At 44.3% G+C, this 18930-nt stretch overlaps 1 protein-coding gene across 2 annotated transcripts in view; it reads left to right on the top strand.

Moving 5' to 3' along the window:
* Positions 1-18930, top strand: part of LOC141111199 (CMP-N-acetylneuraminate-beta-galactosamide-alpha-2,3-sialyltransferase 4-like) — an 84480-nt gene that overhangs the window by 13128 nt on the left and 52422 nt on the right. For both annotated transcript variants that reach the window (XM_073603283.1, XM_073603282.1), the window contains exon 2: positions 16584-16665. In XM_073603283.1, the coding sequence (XP_073459384.1) occupies positions 16584-16665 (82 nt within the window). The remainder of the gene's footprint in view (positions 1-16583; positions 16666-18930) is intronic.

Raw genomic sequence — 18930 nt, forward strand, 5'->3', positions numbered from 1 at the left:
GGGGTCTTGTGTTTCTGGCAGGAATCTCAGCGGGCGTGACACGAAGGTGCGGCCTTGTGGAATAATTCGCCTGGCGAAATTCAGCATTCCCAGGAGAGATTGCAACTGCTTCTTGGTACACCCCCTGGTGTGGGTAAATTTGTGAAGGACCGCCCTAATGCGGGTTAGTTTGTCGAGGGGGAGACTGGCTTGCATAGCGCAGGTGTCTAAGTTGACCCCGAGAAAGGTGATGTTGTGTGCTGGGCCTTCTACTTTGTGCTCGGCGATGGGAACATTGAGTTTTCCGAATATCGCTCTGAGTTTGTCGAGGTCTCCTGGGGGCTTGCTGGGAGGTTCTATTAGTAGGAAGTCGTCCAGGTAATGGATGACTTCTTGGCACTGAGCCTTGTGTAACAGTATCCAAGCAAGGGACTGAGCGAATGTGTCGAAGAGCCAAGGGCTACTCTTTGAACCGAACGTCAGTTTTGTGGCAAAATAATATGCCTCCTTCCACTTGATGCCATGCCAGCACCAAAGGGATGGGTGGATAGGCAGGAGCTTAAAGGCATCCGAGATGTTGGCTTTGGAAAGCCAGGCACCTGTACCTGCTTTGATGACTGCTTGTATCGCCGTGTCTACGGAGGAATATTTTAGGAAGAATTCTTCGGAGGGAATCAGGGAATTGAGACTGGGGATGTGGGAAGAATGAGGTGCAGACAGGTCGTACACTAAACGTAATTCATTTGTGAATTTTGCCCTTGACAAGCCCAATAGGGCTGACTCTCCAAGTGCTGAAAGGGGGCTGAGTGAAAGGCCTATAACGTACTCTCGGTCTACTTCTGCTTGTAAGAGCCGATCTATGGCTTGTTCGTCGATGGCTGCTGAATGAAGATTCCCACATTCATACGTACTGTGAGGTAGTGAAATGAGGCCGGTGTGAAAGCCTGCTGTAAAGCCCTGAATAAGGTAGGTGGCCAGAGAGGGGGTGGGATGTGAGGTGAGGTAGTCTTAGCCATAAGACATTGATCCGGCTTAGTCATGCCCTCTTCTGTTGTTTTGACTTCGCACAAGTTCCTTGGGTGCGCTCTTTGGCGTAAGGTGCAGATGTGGAGTAGGCGGCACTGACTGAAGTTGCGGGACCCAAATTGTAATTATTGCAGATGGCTGCCCCTCCCACGGTTCGGACTGGGCGTCCGAATTTGTCCACCTGAGGCGTTTGTTCAGGGGCCGACTGACCCTGAAGTGCACCGGAGGTAGAGGGAAATTCGAAAGGACGTTTGATAGTCGCATTGGCGCACCAGGTGGCAGTGTGGGTGGAGGACTGGCAAATCGCACATAGGGGTGAGCGTAAGCTGGCAAAATGGCGGCAGAAGAGCTCTGTGTCCATGAGACTCCAATTTGTTGTTGTTTGGAACTGTGAGTCTGGCTGCAGCCTTTGCGGAAAAGGAACGGTGGTAGTCGTAAAAGGAAAATCCTCCATACTTGTAGCTAGAGGTCGACCGATATGGGTTTTTCTCTGGCCGATGCCGATGCCGATATTTAGAAATCGCGCTGGCCGATGGCCGATATATGATGCCGATTTTTTTGGGCCGATATATTAGGCCGATTTTTTTTTTTTTCCCTTCATCTCATAAAATCTAACAGACCCCTTTCACACTGGGGTGTTTTTCAGGCGCTTTTGGGCTAAAAATAGCGCCTGTAAAGTGCCTGTAAAACGGCTCCCCTGCAGTCTGTGTGAAAGCTTGAGTGCTTTCACACTGAGGCGATGCGCTGGCAGGATGTTAAAAAAAAGTCCTGCAAGCAGCATCTTTGGAGCGGTGTATACCGCTCCTCCACCACTCCTGCCCATTGAAATGAATGTGCACCGCTGCCGAAGCGCCTGCAAAGCGTTTCGGCAGCAGCGCTTCATGGGCGCATTTAACCCCTTCCTTGGTCGCTAGCTGGGTTATAAGCGCCCCGCTAGCAGCCGAATAGCGCCGCTAAAATGACGGTAAAGCGCCGCTAAAACTAACAGCGTTTTACCGTCAACGCCTGCCCGCTCCAGTGTGAAGCAACCTTAAGTAATAAGTGATACAGAAAATTTTTTACATTTAAACATTTATTAAACAAAACAAACCTCCAATCAGTTCACTTCTCTGTATAATTTAGATTTAAAAAAAATAACTATCTTAAATATTAAATACACAAAAACAGGTAATCAAAACTTTTGGACGAAAAAAAATGGGCTAACTTTACTGCTTAGTTTTTTTTTTATTTCATTAATTTTTTTAAAAAAAATTGCGTTTGAAAGACCGCTGCGCAAATACTGTGTGACATAAAATATTGCAACAACCGCTTTTTTATTCCCTAGGGTCTCTGCTAAAAAAAATATATATAATGTTTTGGGGGTTCTAAGTGATTTTCTAGAGGATAATACAGGATTTTTACTTGTAAGCAACAAGTGTCAGAAAAGATTTAGTCTTTAAATGGTTAAACTGAGAGCTTCTACACATGGAGCTCAGTTCATTGATAAGAAGATACATTGTATCTTTTCAAGTTCTTTTTATCAGACTTGGCAGGCTGCCCAGGGGGGAGAGAATCCTCTCCACAGATAACCTCGGGAAACTTGCATTGACTTCTATTACAGAAGTCATTTGCAAGTCCCGATGAAGTTATAATCGGCTTTTTTTTATCAGCACAATCGGCCGATGCCGATTAAGTAAAAAAAGCCAAATATCGGCCGATATATCGGTCGACCTCTACTTGTAGCCCAAGTCTACTACCGTATGGAGGTACAAATCCAGCTCTTCCCTTCTGCTGGGGGCGGCTGAGCATAGGACGTCTCTCAGCATGCCAAAGGCCAAGGTGAATTCTGGGACAGATAACTTGCGGTTCAGTCTGGGGTCTTTGGTTTTAAGGACCACCGATATGTCCCCCCATGAGTAGGCCTTATTTTCTGCCAGATCGTGCACAGAGATAAGGAGAGAGGCCAGGTTGACATCCCTGCCGTCAAAAATGTCCTTCCTGATGCTGGTTGGAACCAGATGGGAGGGGTAGACAATGGAGCTCCAGCCTGTGGTACCTGTAGAAAGGGGTGTTGAGGTTTGGGTCGGGGATAGCCGCGGTCGGTCGAGCTTCCAGGAGTGCCACCCTGGTTTGTACGTCTGAGACCGAGGTAGACAGGGATGACACCATCGTGTGAAGTTGTGCGATGGCTGAAGATATTGACTGAAGGGATGCCTGTTGGGTACTGGGTCCTGCTGTTGGTGGGGGAAAAAGGAGCTTGAACAGCTCGCCTTTCCTCGCTGCAGCGGGGAAGGGCACACCTCTGCGTCTTAGCTCCGCCGTCAGTTTGGGGATAGTCCATCCCCTGAGGGACTGCACGCTGCCGCTCTCTGAGACCGGGGAAGGTGACAGAGGGGCTGTGAAGTCTTCGCTGCCGGCCTGTGACATGGTTGATCTGATGAGACTATCCTGTCTTTGAGCTCGTATTTTTTGGTTGACTGTAACCTGGGGGGATATCGTCCAACCTGGTGCAGGGTGGACCTACTGACTTTGACTGACCTAGAGGAAAATGAAAGGTGATAACTCGTGAAGGGTTTGCTGACTTCCTTGAAGCAATGACTTGTATGGTGCTTGCAACCTTGTGACAATGAAATGATTTTGAAATGTTTGCCTTGATAATGAAATGAGTGAACTCCATGACAAAGGTCCGGCTTGGTCGTGTCGTGATTGAGCCGACCGTGAACCGGGCTCTGGAGCATGTACTGAAATGAGGCAATAGAAAACATTGGTGCACACCGGGACGAATCGGTGCATGATTGATGCATCTGGATTCGAATCGGAGCGCAGTATGAACGAAATGAGAGAAATGTATTTACCTTGACCGAGGCTCGCATTGGTTGTGCCGCATTTTGCGACTGGCAACTAACCGAGCTCTGGTATAGGTATTGATACGGCCGAATCAACTGCGGCATTCCGTGACGAATCGGTGCATGTCGGATGCGACTGTTTCGAAACGGTGATGCGCTGTGGGAGTGAAATGGTAGCAATTCCCATGACAGAGATGCGGATCAGTCGCCCGATATCTGCGACTAGCTGTGATCCGGACTCTGGAGCATGTTTCAGAAATGAGGCCGAGCCCTGGGGCACGCCGTAACGAATCGGTGCATGGAGGATGCGACTGGATTCGAAGCGGAGCGCGGTAAGTGCAGGTGTAACATATCGTTTGCCATGACGGAGGCGCGAATCGGTCGTGCTGTTGTAGCGACTGACTACGACTCGGACTCCGGAGCATGTACTGAAATGTGGCCAATCCTGGGGCACGCCGAGATGAATCGGTGCATTTCCATGCGACTGAATTCATGTCGGAACGTGATACGTGGTAATGAAATGATAACCATGACAGAGGTACGAATGACTGATAATAACGTGACTCTGGAGCATGTACTGAAATGAGGCCGTGACTACTGGGGCACACCGGAGCGAATCGGTGCATCTTTTAGGTGCGACTGGATTCGAATCGGAGCGCGGTAGGTGACTGAAATGAGAAATGATTGAAATGATTTGAAATGTTAGAAATGAGTTTAGAAATGTTTCAGAAATGAGAAATGATTGGTATTGAACTGACGTGGTTCGAAAAGATTTATGCATTTACGAATCGCTATGGCTGTCTGCTGACACATGTTTAACAATTAAGACCTGTCTGAAATGAAGCGACGCTTGCGTCGCTATGGTTTCCTCAGATAATGCGAAATGGTAACATGACGACAGTGCGAGTAATACACATGCGGTTACGTTCGTGAAATTTGCAAGTGATTCGTAATTCTGATACCACGGTTTAGTGACATGACATAACGTACGAAAAAACAAAAATCCGAGGGGACCCTACCTGCGACAGCCCAGCCAGACGCGTGGTGCGAACAAATCGGTAAACGCGGACTTCAAAAACTCTCGGGCACGGAGATCACGAAATGCGGGGGCCAAGTATTTGCGAACGCTGAAATCGGAATAGTCGGCCTAGTGACGTATATCGCGCACAGGAAACCGACAAGCACCACAGGTGAGCGGGCTGCTTAAATACCCCCCGGGCTCCTCCCATAAATTCAGGCCACCATACTGGCCTTCCTACATATAGATATAGATAGATAGATAGATAGATAGATAGATAGATAGATAGATAGATAGATAGATAGATAGATAGATAGATAGATAGATAGATAGATAGATAGATATACATCTCACACAAGATGTATGTGTGAAACGCGTCTACGTAACCACAGTTTGGTGTCTCTGGTGTTATCTTTGTGAAGCAAAATAAAAGGCAATCGGAAGTTCTGGATGTGCAGCCATTTCTTTCTTCTTTCCTCCTGTTCCTGGACTGGACTTGGGTCAAAGCAATAACTCCAAGGCCAATAATAGCACATTCTCTACTCCGAGTCTGCAACATGGCTGGTTGACGAATGGTGGTTCAGAAACAAAATGAAAAGCGTGAACTGAAAAGCGCAAATAAACACTCACCAAACTTCTACTAACACAAAATTAGCAGGAGCCCAAAGAGTGGCACATGACAATTGAACTTCCTCTTTTTTGGCTCGTAGTACGTCACTACGTTTGTGTTTGTTGGCCGACAATTGTGTGCCGTTAGTGTGCAAAACAATACCCAGGCACATGCCCTTTGGACAAAAGTCTGACGCTCTGTCTGCCAACAATCTGATCGTGTTTACGAGGCTTTAGTCGTTAACCACCAGAAAATTTGTCTCCACTTAAAGAGGAAGTAAATCCTGATGGGTTTTACTTCCTCTTTTTTCCCCTGCAAAGTAAAAGAATAATGGGCTAGTATGTATCACATACTAGCCCATTATGTGGCACTTACCTGCAAAAACGAAGCCCGCGTTGTCCCCACTGGTGGCCGCATCCATCTTCGCCCCTCTTCCTTCCACGGAATCCGGCTCTGTGACTGACCGGAGTCGCGTAACATCACTCCCATGCATGTTCGCTGGAGCCATCTGTCACGGCACTTGCTAGTGAAGAAACAGCATAGAGGACCGTTTTTTCACAGCGCATGCGCCGATGACATTGGAGCAAGCGTATATGGTAAATATCTCCTAAACCATGCAGGTTTAGGAGATATTTACAGTACTTACAGGTAAGCCTTATGATATGATAAGTGATGTAACTAGGTTTACAACCACTTTAAAAAGGTGACAATTGGTGACAACTCTAAATCTTTGCATTTCCCCTCACTTTTTTGGGGCCAGTGGCAATGATCACTAGGACAAATAGATGGGTGGGATAAAGGGTGAATCTCCCTAGTAGGGGACAAAGACCGTGATAAAAAAAACGAAAAAAAAAAACGATAAGTTGTTTAAAACTTCCCTACAATCAAAATGGTGTAATGAACTGCATGACTGATTTTACCATTATTAACCCCTTCCCGACCGGCGCACGCCGATGTACGTCGGCAGAATGGCACGGCTGGGCAAATGGACTTACAGGTACGTCCATTTGAATTCCGCGCCAGCCAGGAGCTCCGTGAGTCGGGTCGCGAGTCCCGCGGACTCGATCGCCGCGGGGATACCCGCGATCGCCTCACGGAGAGGACGAACCTGGAGATGCTGATGTAAACAGCATCTCCCCGTTCTGCCTAGTGACAAGTGTCACTGATCTCTGCTCCCTGTCATTGAGAGCTGTGATCAGAGTAATGACACTGCTAGCCCATCCCCCTACAGTTAGTAATCACTCCCCCAGGACATACTTAACCCCTCCCTGCCCCCTAGTGGTTAACCCCTGCACTGCCAGTGTCATTTATACAGTAATCAGTGCATTTTTAATCGCACTGATCGCTGTATAAATGACAATGGTGCTCGCCGCCATTACTAGTAAAAAAAAAATTATTAATAAAAATGCCATAAAACTATCCCCTATTTTGTAAACGCTATAACTTTTGCGCAAACCAATCAATAAACGCTTATTGCGATTTTTTTTTACCAAAAATATGTAGAAGAATACGATCGGCCTAAACTGAGGAAAAAAATGTTTTTTTTATATATTTTTGGGGGATATTTATTATAGCAGAAATTTAAAAAATAATGCGTTCTTTTCAAAATTGTCGCCTTCTTTTGTTTATAGCGCAAAAAATAAAAATCGCAGAGGCGATCAAATACCACCAAAAGGAAGCTCTATTTGTGGGGAAAAAAGGATGTCAATTTTGTTTGGGAGACACGTCGCACGACCATGCAATTTTCAGTTAAAGCGACGCAGTGCCGAATCGCAAAAAACGCTCTGGTCAGGAAGGGGGTAAAATCTTCCGGGGCTGAAGCGGTTAATGAAAAACAATATTTAACCACTTGCTTACTGGGCACTTAAACCCCCCTCCTTCCCAGACCAATTTTCAGCTTTCAGCGTTGACGCATTTTGAATGACAATTGCGCGGTCATACAACACTTTACGCAAATGAAATTTTTATCATTTTTTTCCCACAAATAGAGCTTTCTTTTGGTGGTATTTAATCACAGCTGGGATTTTTATTTTTTGCTAAACAAACAAAAAAAGATTGAAAATTTTGAAAAAAAAAAAAAATCATGTTTCATAGTTTGTTATAAAATTTTGCAAACAGGTAATTTTTCTCCTTCATTGATATTCGCTGATGAGGCGGCACTGGGGGGCACATATAGGCTGCACTGATGGGCACGGATAGGCACAGTTAAGGCGGCACTGATGGGCACAATTAAGGCGGCACTGATGGCCACTGATGCGCGCTGATGGGTGGCACTGATAGGTACCACTGATGGGGGGCACTGATGGGGGGCACTGATAGGTGGCACTGATGTGCAGCACTGTTGTGGCACTGATTGTGGGCGCTGATGGGTGGCACTGTGGGTGCTGATGGGTGGCACTGTGGGTGCTGATGGGTGGCACTGTGGGCACTGATGGGTGGCGCTGCTGCCTATTGCTCGGTGTCACTGGCAGGGGGCACAGATGATCGCCGTGATCAGGACTGATGTCCCTCTCACGGCCGCCGGTGATCGGCTTTTTCTTTTCTCCTCACGCTGTCAGCGCAAGGAGAAAAAATAGCCGATTACCGGCTCTGTTTACATCACATGGTTAGCTGTCATTGGCTGACAGCTGATCATGTGGTAAGGGGTCGGGACCGACCCCTTACTCTGATCTGTGATCAGGCAAGTCTCATAGACTCTCTGATCACCGGGGGCGCGCAGGCCGCTCGAGCACGGGACGACGTCAATAGACGTTGTCCCGGCAATGTAGGTCCGCGCTGTTGCCGTCATTCGGCAATAGCGCGGATCTGAAGAGGTTAAAGAAATAAGGTAAAAAAAAAGCAACTTGCTTCTAAAATCTTCATGTTGTGAGTGCTGCTTGCTTGCTGGTCATCTCTTTCCACAACTTCCTGGCTTCCCTGCATGCTTTTCAGCCTTGCAAGCAATGATTCAGAGCTGGTTCACACTAGTGCAATGCCAGACATCGCATGTGATTCGCACCGCATTGCTGTGCAGATCACATGCAATGCGAATTCAGCCACACAAACTGTATGGCTGAATTTGCAGCGCATTTGGACCAAAGTCTTGCAGGACCCTTTTTTGTCCGCACCGGAATCAGATTGCATTCGTGTTCACACCCATGCGATACGATTCTGCAAATCGTGCTGTGTTTTGCAAACTGATTGCGGGGTGTCTTTAACTTAGCATACACTCCGCAATCAGTTTGCACGAGCAGGTTGCGATTTTGATGCGGTGCAAACTCACAGCGAATTCGCTGCAAATCTGCACCGCATCAAAATCGCAACCTGCTAGTGCGAACCAGCCCTTGTGTACTGACTCCGCCTCCTGAAACCACTCCTCTTAGCATGGCTTTAGTTCAGAAGGCATGTTCTGTACATTCTGTGACACAGCAGTGTCTATCAGTGCAGGGGTGTCAAACTCAAATTGATCATGGGTCACATCAGCATTATGGTTTCCCTCAAAGAGCTGGTTGTATCTGTAAGACTATATAAAAATGTATCTACTCCTCTTAATCAAATGCAGAGGCCATTATTTAATATGATAATTACTGGCTTTAGTAATAACTTAAGACTTGAGTTGTGAAGGGCAGGTGCAAACCAGCACAAAGCCCACTCACACTCCTGTAGCAGATGATGTAAGTCTGATAATGAGGGGTTAAACGCCACTGGTATCATCCACAAGAAACTTTATTGGAGGCTGCTCAGACAGAACATAGTTCTGTCATGGTGGTCTATCTGAGCCGTCTCCAATAAAGTTTCTTGCGGGTGATACCAGTGATGTGCGACCCACTTTTTCAATTGGCATAGAATTATATTCTCATAATTATATGCATTTGCCCTCTCCGTACATCAGATGTCAAGAGTCCCCCACCCTCCCTTACATCACAATACACCCCCCTTACCTTGTGCTGCAGCCAGGAAGATGCAGGAGGCCAAGTTGGGAAGCAGAAAATGCAGGGTCTGGAGGAGGACAAGAGGAGGGCTGGAGTCAGCTGAATGCTGAGACCAGGGGAGGCAGAAATGAGGGGGGGGGGGTGCGGCTGCACAGAGAGGCACAGGATCTGTAGGAGGAGTTCTGTCCTCCTCTCTGCTGCCAACTGCTGATACAAGGTGGGGGCTGAGATGAGGGGGGTGCTGCAGCTGCATAAGAGGTTCAAGGGCTACATGAAATGGCCTGGCAAGCTGAAATTGGGCCCAAGGGCCTTGTGTTGAGCACATGTGGTATAGTGAATATGTGTGTCACAGAATTCAAGGACAGTAATGCATGTCACTAAGCAAGTTTACAAACTTGAAGATCATTCAGAATAATAGGAGCAGGCTAGAAATATCTGAAATGCAATGTGCAAATGAATATATGATTTTACATTTTGACCGTAGATACACTTAACTTCAAGTAACAAAATACTAAACCTTGCAGTATGTATAAATGAATGTCCCGATGGACTCAAACACAACCTGGAAACATTTATTTTAAGTGCACAAAAAAAGCTATAATTACTAGCTACACTGATAATTATAAAACGATTGCACGCTCCATTAACAAGATCACAGCCCAGCTGTACAGATGCCAAGAACAAATTTGTCATTAAAAAAACACTTTGAATCAATGTGCAATTAGTAATACAAAATTCACATGCCATCCAGTTCACCTATTTATAAAACTACAGCAGACTACCATCCAAATAAAAACATAAATCCCAGCTTTTAATAGAATAAATCTACAGTATATGTTATGCTCTGTGGGTTTATATTTGTGGGGGTGCTAATAAGAATAAATGGCGTGTCTGTAAGAGAGCAGCGCGTTTTGGCTGCCGATGTATGAGAAAAGGTGCGATTTCTGCACCCGCAACCACCAGTACAAAAGTGAACCTAGCCTTAGGCCCAGCGATTTGGGATCGTGGGCTGAATCGCTGCAATACCAGATCGCACTACAATGCTGGCAAAACGCAGCACGCGTGTTTGTGCTACGTACATTCTGGGTGTGGACATATATACACACACACACAAAGACCCTGGTTGATACCATGTTACCATAAACAAAGTCTGCACAAAATCCATATAACCTTGACAGCCATCATATATTGCACAGTGTCTCACAAGGAAGGCAAGTCCTTCATCACCCCACGAATGCCCTTCAGGCAAGGCACATAAACCAGCCAGTGGATAAAAGTGCATACATAAAAAGCTGGTATGGGTGTGCCTCTATGCATATTGGTCTTGGTCCTCCAGCAAAATGAAAAAAACTACTGGTATTGTAAAAAATTGGCAAAGCTTTAGACACTACACTTCTGCATTGTAAGTTAATGAGAGGAAACTCAGCCTGTCCCTCCTGCCACCAACACCCTGCATGTAGGACACACAGTCTCCGTGCTAGGTGCCAGGGAAGTGCCCCCGTGCTGAGCCACCATCATATCCTGTCTCCAGCCGAGCAGTCTAAGCCCCTGTTGTGCCTGCATGTGGATTCACCACATGCAGGCTTGTCACCGCACGACCCCCTCTCCTGTCTCAGCGGGTACAGCGCGGTCCCTCGTTTCCCGTGCTTTGTGCCCGCTGGGCACAAAGGCCATGCTCCCCATGCAGGAATACCAGGGATTTCACACAAAGGAAGCAATACAAAGGGAACAGGATACATTCTCTTACAAGTACATGGTACAGCAGCCACATATCAGGAATATGAAGTGTTGGGGTAACAAACGCTTTAAATCTCTGCTGTGCCTACGGTTTGCCCCCTGCACTGGTTCACTTATCGCCACACTCTCTGTGGACTACTTCTCATTGCTGTGCCCACTCTTTGCCCCCAGGACAGGTCATATCACCACCCTCTCTGTACCCCAAGTTTCCCAATAAACGCCCCGCCAGTCGGGATTTGTGTGATCTGCCTCCGTGTGCTCTCTCTCTCTGCGCTCCTAATTCGTCACAGTAAAGTTATAAACAGGTGCACAGCTTTGACCACATGCGATTACCCTAAGTTTAAACAAGAGTATAGTCGTTGTAGCTAGAATCAGACAGCCACTGGACATTAGGCTCCAGCTTAGGCTGCCTTCTAGATTATGTGGTTCTACTTATAGGCCCCCTGTTGACTGTTACCATAAACAGTACACGCTAGGTACAAGTGCTATATCCAACAACCAAAAGACGACTCCAGGATTCTTGCCTTAGAGCTAAAAGGTACAAAGAAAAGCCATATTCAAGAACACAGTTATTGGGCGGTAATTGAGTGAAAAAAGTATTATCACTAGATTAAGTTTGAAATGTTTTGTTTTGGTTCCCCATTTAACCCAGCTCTTTAATGCCCTCAAAAGGGGTACTCTTCCCCCTCCTCAGTATATTTACAGGTTCATTGGGGCATCTGGACCTCAAAAGTTTAGACCTTTTTTTCACAAATTTTGGCCCTCACTGGGCCCAAACTGAAACTACTAGGTAAGGTATTGAGTTCCTGAATCAATAATTCTCTCATTCATAGGGATCAAGTGGGATTACTGTACGTAAAGTAATACTGCCTATACACCCACTGCACCGCAGTACAAATCCTGGGCTTCTTTTCTGCTCCATATTTCTCCCCCTCTGCCACAGTTAGATATACTGGATACCATTCCTGGCCATTCAACATCTTTTAAGGTATGCGACAGGGCTGCCTCCTTTCCCTGAATGTTTTTGTCTTGCCTACAGAAACTCTGGCAATTGCAATCAGGGACAACCCAAGCGTTACTGGGGTGTTGAATGCTGGACTACATCACAAAGTAAATTTGTTTGCAGATGATGCCGGTTTGGTCCTTACCAACCCTCTTACAACCCTCCTGAACCAACAGCAAACCCTTTCATATTTCATAGACATTTCAGATCGTTGTGTTACAAAGCCAAATTTTAAGCCCTAACATTTCGCTTCCCAAGGAGACAGTTGCTCACATCCAATTTTCTGTTTCTCACATCCATGTTGATGTTAGACTACCTAGGCATCAGCCTGACTCCTCACTACAATGTATTATTTCCAGTGAGCTATTACCCTTTATTGTACACCATCACTTCCCTTACCTAGGCATGGAAATAATCATAACCTTCTTGAATAGGTCGTGTTAATGCAATAAAAACTGACCATTCTCTCAAATGTCCTTTTTAACTTTTGTACCAGACTGATCAGCGTTCCCTCTTTTTATTTGTTAAGAAAAAAGACATTTCCCCTTTGTTGGGACTTTGTAGGCAGCCAGCACACCGGTCAATACGAAAAATATACTTTATTAAATATTCATAAAATCATTTTGGTCATACAATGACCGATGGTTAAAAAAGCATAAGAAGAATGCTGTACGAATACACAAAAAGAGGATAAACAAGACAAAAAACACAACAAGTTACATGGAATGTATGACAAAGAAAATAGTTGTTACTCTCCGGTACTCCACGCGTTTATGGTGCAAACACCTTCAGTCAGGGGTATTAGATAAGAGTGTATGCAGTCTTAGTTTTTGTCTTACTACAAAAAAAATAGAAAAAAACATATCATAATGATACAAAATGATGCAAAGCACTCATAATTTTGACAACCATAAGGGACGGATGACCAGCAGTGATTGTGAAAAGCACCTTACCATGTGAAATGTTCCACCATACAACTTTGGAAAAATAGCAGATGAAGCAACACCAATAATACACAGTAATATCAAAAGAACAGGAGATTATCCATTCAATAGGCCTGGTGTCTGATTGCAAGAAGACGTATGTGGCGAATTGCCAAACTATAAAGAAAAAGAATAGGCGTTCAAAGTGGTATAAAAAAATTCTAAAAAAACTCCTGAACAAAAAATGAAAAATAATCTAAGAGAAGGGAAGTGTTCATATATGTCCACGATCCCTTACATTCCTCAATTGTTCACACAGTACAAAAGATATGAAAAAGTGAAACAAATTATTATTATTATTGGCGTTCCCTTTGGGCAGCCACTGACACCCCCGCTGGTAGTGCTTCATCTGCTATTTTTCCATAGTTGTATGGTGGAACATTTCACATGGTAAGGTGCTTCTCACAATCACTGTTGGTCATTCGTCCCTTATGGTTATCAAAATTATCAGTGCTTTACATCATTTTGTATCATTATGATAAGTTTTTTTCTATTTTTTGTAGTAAGACAAAAACTAAGACTGCATACACTCTTATCTAATAGCCTGATGATATTTGAACCAGAAACAGGCCGGGTGCCGGAGATCATTATAGTATCGGAGAGTAACAACTAATTTCTTTGTTATACAATCCATGTAACTCGTTGTGTTTTCTGTCTTGTTTATCCCCTTTTTGTGTATTCCTACAGCATTCTTCTTATGCTTTTTTAACCATCGGTCATTGTATGATCAAAATGATTTTATAAATATTTAATAAAGTATATTTTTCATATTTACCGGTGTGTTTGCTGCCTACAAAGTCGCAACGAAGGGGGAATTTCTTTTTTCTTAATAAACAATAGGGACGTGGCAACAGCACACTTATCTGACATCGTGAAACCCTCTTTTTATTTGTGACTCCTGCAAAACCGGATTCTCGCTTTCATCTGGGCCTACAAATGTCCTAGGGTCCCCCATCTTATCCTCTTCCCTAACATTGCAAAATATTATCAAAAAACACAGATCTCATGGTCGGGAACTGGTTTGTCTGCTTGTGGCACTGTGAGTCTTAGACCTGGAGGTTGTGGTTCCAGTGTCCACCAGGATGTCTCCCATGCTAGCCATTTTTTTTACTTGCTGATCCCTGCCTTATCCTGAACCCTGTATCTAGTATATAGACAAAATGTCACCACTACTCTACCCCAGGCAATTAGACGACTTCATGCAGGTTTGTGGTGCATGGTGGCTCCTGTCAGCTGAACCACTTGAATATATTAACATAAGCGGCTATTTTGCTTTATTTGGTCACAGGTAAAAGATTACATACAGAATCTCAACGCTTAGGTGTTTCTGCCCAGTGGGGGCCTTAATCATAGCCACCATGTAACCATAGCAACCTTGTACCCAGTATCCTATATCCTGTTACCCCCATCTCTGCTCCCCTCGTTTCCAGTCCTGCTCATGCCCTGTTTATGCCAGCTTCCCTCCATTTGTATATAGTTAGATTGTTGGTTTGGTTTTGCTTCACTGTTTGTTTTTCACATTTGCAATGCTTTTGGTCTGTTGGTGTTGTGTGCATTAATAAATCTTACTTTACCGATAGTCAGTCTGATTCCTGTTTTCTCATTACAGCTACACTGAACTGGTCATCTCTGCTGCTTGATACCTGCATTCGGTATCCCTTACACTCACAACTTTCTTTGTTATATGACATTTCATATACTCCTATCTCGGCTTTATTGCAGCTCTCACATAAATCTTGCACATCCACTTTAAGCTTGCTAAAGTCACATAGTCTGAAAATATGGGACTCCACCTGTTACTCTGAAAACCTAATGTCCCCCTTCTTACCTTTACCGTCTATATGTAATAACCAGCTATTCCAGGACAGGAACAGGCAAAAGTGTTCGTATGGTGGACTACTCACTGTTTTACACATGTCCATCACTTCTTGACCTCTTGCAATTTCCCCTTCCAGGCCTTTCTGCAAGAACATCATAAAAAAAACACAATTCTGATTATTATAGATATTTGCAAATCCGGCACTGGATAAATACCCTTCATAAAAACACTCTGATGTTCAGTTTACAAAAACAGGCTTTAAAAGCATACTGTACATGTCTACACTCTCCTGGGCCACCCAGGATTACTGCAATTCTATATGCCGCATTAAACCGGCATGGCCTGCTTTCTTCTATATCCTATATGGTAAAATGGGGAGACCTCATGGCCTTGATGGAATTGGAAGGATGGAGAAAGATCTGGTCAAGAGTAGCAAAATGCACATGTAAACTATATCCAACTGTCACCCCACTCCCAAGCATCTTTTGCTTCTCCTTATGATTTTTATTATTTGTTTCAAAGAAAGCAACGTTAACATTACAGGTAGGTGATCAATGGATCATTTAACCTATTGATGAATACCCACATATAGATTTGTATGGTAACTCACCCATTAATCTTTTTCAATCAATTTAGATGAATTTCTCTTTCCAAGTAAGCTCCTGAAGAAGGACTGAAATTTAATGTACCCCGAAACACGTTGAGCTTGAAAAGAGTCCCCATCCTATAAACACCACCGCTTAGAAGAACACAACTATAAATTCTTCTGAACTGTGTTTACTAACAATGTTTTCATTGTTCACAATGTCTACAATGTTTTTAATTCATGATAATCTCTAAATAAAATATTGTTTTTCTTCTTTATACGAGTTTGTACTCTTACACTTTATATAACTGTTGTGCAAGTGCCGGAAAAATCCACTTAGGGGAACCCCTTTTTTCCTTTGGTAATGAATTCTTATGGATGGGGCACGGCCCCCCCCCTGTAAGCCTAGGAGAGCTAGTGACTCTCTTATATAAATGTTCATTTAATACATCCAGTCTAGAATCTGTACACAAGGTTTTCTTTCAGTGGTATTGGGTCCTGTTCTGCATAGTGATGGGTGATTCAGAGGTTGTGGGCAATGTGGTGATGTACTCTGACCTGAAAGCTTGATTGCTTCCCCCTGCCCCTGGAAGAAGCATCCAGAGCATAGGGAGGGAAATTTAAATAATCCGTTGAATATTTATCAGGCCCCAGCCAATCCCTGGGAAGTTGTGTCCACAAGGTGGCTGAAGAGGTGATAAATGTCCAGGTGGCCTGAGCAGATTGTTCTTTTCTCCCTAGGAGGGTTCCAAGCTTTAGGTCCCTTTCACATGGAGCGGTTCTGCTGGACGGACTCCGCCAGCTCAGCGGGGGATCGCTCCGTTGATCCCCACTGAGCAGGCTGATGACAGGTCCGTCTGCTCACTGTGCAGGGATGGACCTGTCAGGGCTCAGCTGTCCTCTATGGTGAGATCGGGTGAAAACAGACAGCCTCTTTTCTACCGATCCCATCCGCTGGATCACTGTAACATTTTGTATTTCAAAGTGCTCACAGTTCTATAATTAAACACCTTCAAGCATTCTTTTTGATTTTTTTTTTTTGATGTCACAGTTTACAGCTTACATCAGGTGTTTTGGTCTTTGCAGGACGGAAGGTTAGAGCAGTGTTTGCCACAGTGCTATGCTGTGCAACTCTATATTACATGAACTATGAAAAGAGCCAGCTAAGGTAAGAGAAGATGCTTTTTGTATTTATGAGAATTAAATATCTCCCATTAAGTTTTGGAAAACTAAACACTATGCAGATATATATTATGACAGATAGCGTAAAAATTATTATTAAAGCAAATTTGGCAGCACCATAACATGTTCTGAACAGACTACAGCATTACAGTGCTGTACAAATGATGGTGCCTGCACAGAACTTTACTGTCAAATGCCAGTTTTGAGATCTACATTGAGGGGTGGATAGTGCCCTCCCACAGATCCCATGTGGCAGGAGGAGGGGGATAAGCCATGGACACTATGAAAACAGCATCTATGGGGCTTATTCACACCTCAATATCTGTGTTCTGGATGCATGCATATTTTTGATGCACTCAGGTGTTTATTTTTCCCCTTCATCTCAATTCAGGACATGTGCGTTCTGATGCATTCTAGTTAATTCCAGTGCGTTTTTTATGCATTCTGCCATATTCCAGATACGTTTCATACAGAAAAAATGCAGCATGTTCTACCTTTGTTGATTGTACTGGAACGCACTGCACTGGTGTGAACTAGGGCCATTGGAATACATGGAAAACACTGTGCACGGAAAACCCCCTTACCAGGAAAAAAAATGGACCCTCAGCTTTTTAGTCTCGGGGGGTCACACTCCCTTATATCTGGAGGTGGGGCACCACCCCGATTACCTTTGTGAAGGAAATTTTGTTCCCTTACATTCAAGACAAAGTTAAAGAATATATGGAGAATCACAGGCAAGAAGAAGAGTGCCAGGAGGATGTTCAGCTCCTAAGATTACAGCCTGGTGGAGACTAGCTGTGTGTGGAAGCAGCAAGTTGGAGATCTAGAAGGAAAAAAGAGGATCTGTGTCACCCCACCAGGTATAAGCGAGTGTGACCCTCAAACTGAAAAGCTGAGGGTCCATTTTTTCTGGTGAGTAAGGGTACAAGAGGGGTGTGCCACACTGCACATCATGTTTACCTGGAGCACTTCAGCACTTTTGTCATGAATTTGGAGCACTGAGCACTTTATTGGAGGAAGGATGCTCACTGAATGGATCACTGTTGAATTTAAGACATCCGTCACAGTTTCAGTTGGACTAATTTCTCACTTTATTACTATAAAAAAAAGTTTTTTAGGTTTATCACTGAATGTGGTTTTCACTGTATGCGCTGTGAAATAATTTGCAATTTAGGTTTATTATAATTTAAAGAAATATATATTTATTTTACAATCACTTTAACGGTTTCCCCCAAAAAAGCTACTGTTAGGGCATGCTATAAATGATAACTGTCACATTAGCTTGTACTCGCAACCTAAAACTGTCAAACCATCAAATGGCTTATGTCAAAACTGATCACATGTTCCACTTTAAACTCCATATTTAAACGTTCAGTTTTACCCAAAACTAATATTTCAGTCTGCGGCTCCTACCCAACAACTAACCAGTTTTTAAAATCTAGTTTACCTGAGTTTCTAGTTCTGCTGCCAACTGCCACAGTGCTCCACTATTTTACAGATTTTTTTAATTATGTAAAATGCAAAAAGTCAGCATTATTAAAAATAGGAGGCAGCATTTGCTGCAATACTCATCTTTAGTCCAGAGCTGTCCTTATAGTAACAGAATTTTGCCACTAGCTGTCACTAGACTTCTAGGTTGATTGTTGGCCAGTATCATTCTAATTCATTGAGCGCAGACTTTCATAGACCTACCCATTTGTGTGGCAGTATTCCTCTTGTCACGTGTCATTACGTGAGCTCCATTTAGTAGGGACCACCCACCACCATTTCCAGAGGAGAAGAGCAAGGACTGCTGGATGAGTTCTGCTCCTTGTCATCACCTAGGATCCTTCACCTCCGGAACAAGACATGAAGAGAACCCACATGAAGAGAACCCTGGGCATTACATGAGCAGCCTGAACACATATGAAAAAGGTAAGTATAGAAAAAAAAAGCAGGGGAGGTTTTCAAATGGGATGGGGGGGTTGGGGTAATGTGCTAATGTTCCTGTAGCCGGAAGTTAAGCTGCCAGCAACCAGAACACACTGATCAGAACTGGCAGTCAATGGATGCTGGTTTTCCAGCTTGCTGGTTTGACAGAAATCAGCCATGAGACAAGCTTCTGTAGAATATAGACAGCTGTACACAAAAGTCGGCCAGTTGCTGCTGAACTGTCCAACTTCAGCCCAAGCTTAAAGCAGACCTTCAGTCATTTATTCAACTTTCCAACTATTAAATCTTCTGCCCTTGTTGTTTTAACTTTGAATAGTAA

Source organism: Aquarana catesbeiana, linkage group LG10 (assembly GCF_042186555.1).
Source record: "Aquarana catesbeiana isolate 2022-GZ linkage group LG10, ASM4218655v1, whole genome shotgun sequence".
Classification (NCBI taxonomy): Eukaryota; Metazoa; Chordata; class Amphibia; order Anura; family Ranidae; genus Aquarana; species Aquarana catesbeiana.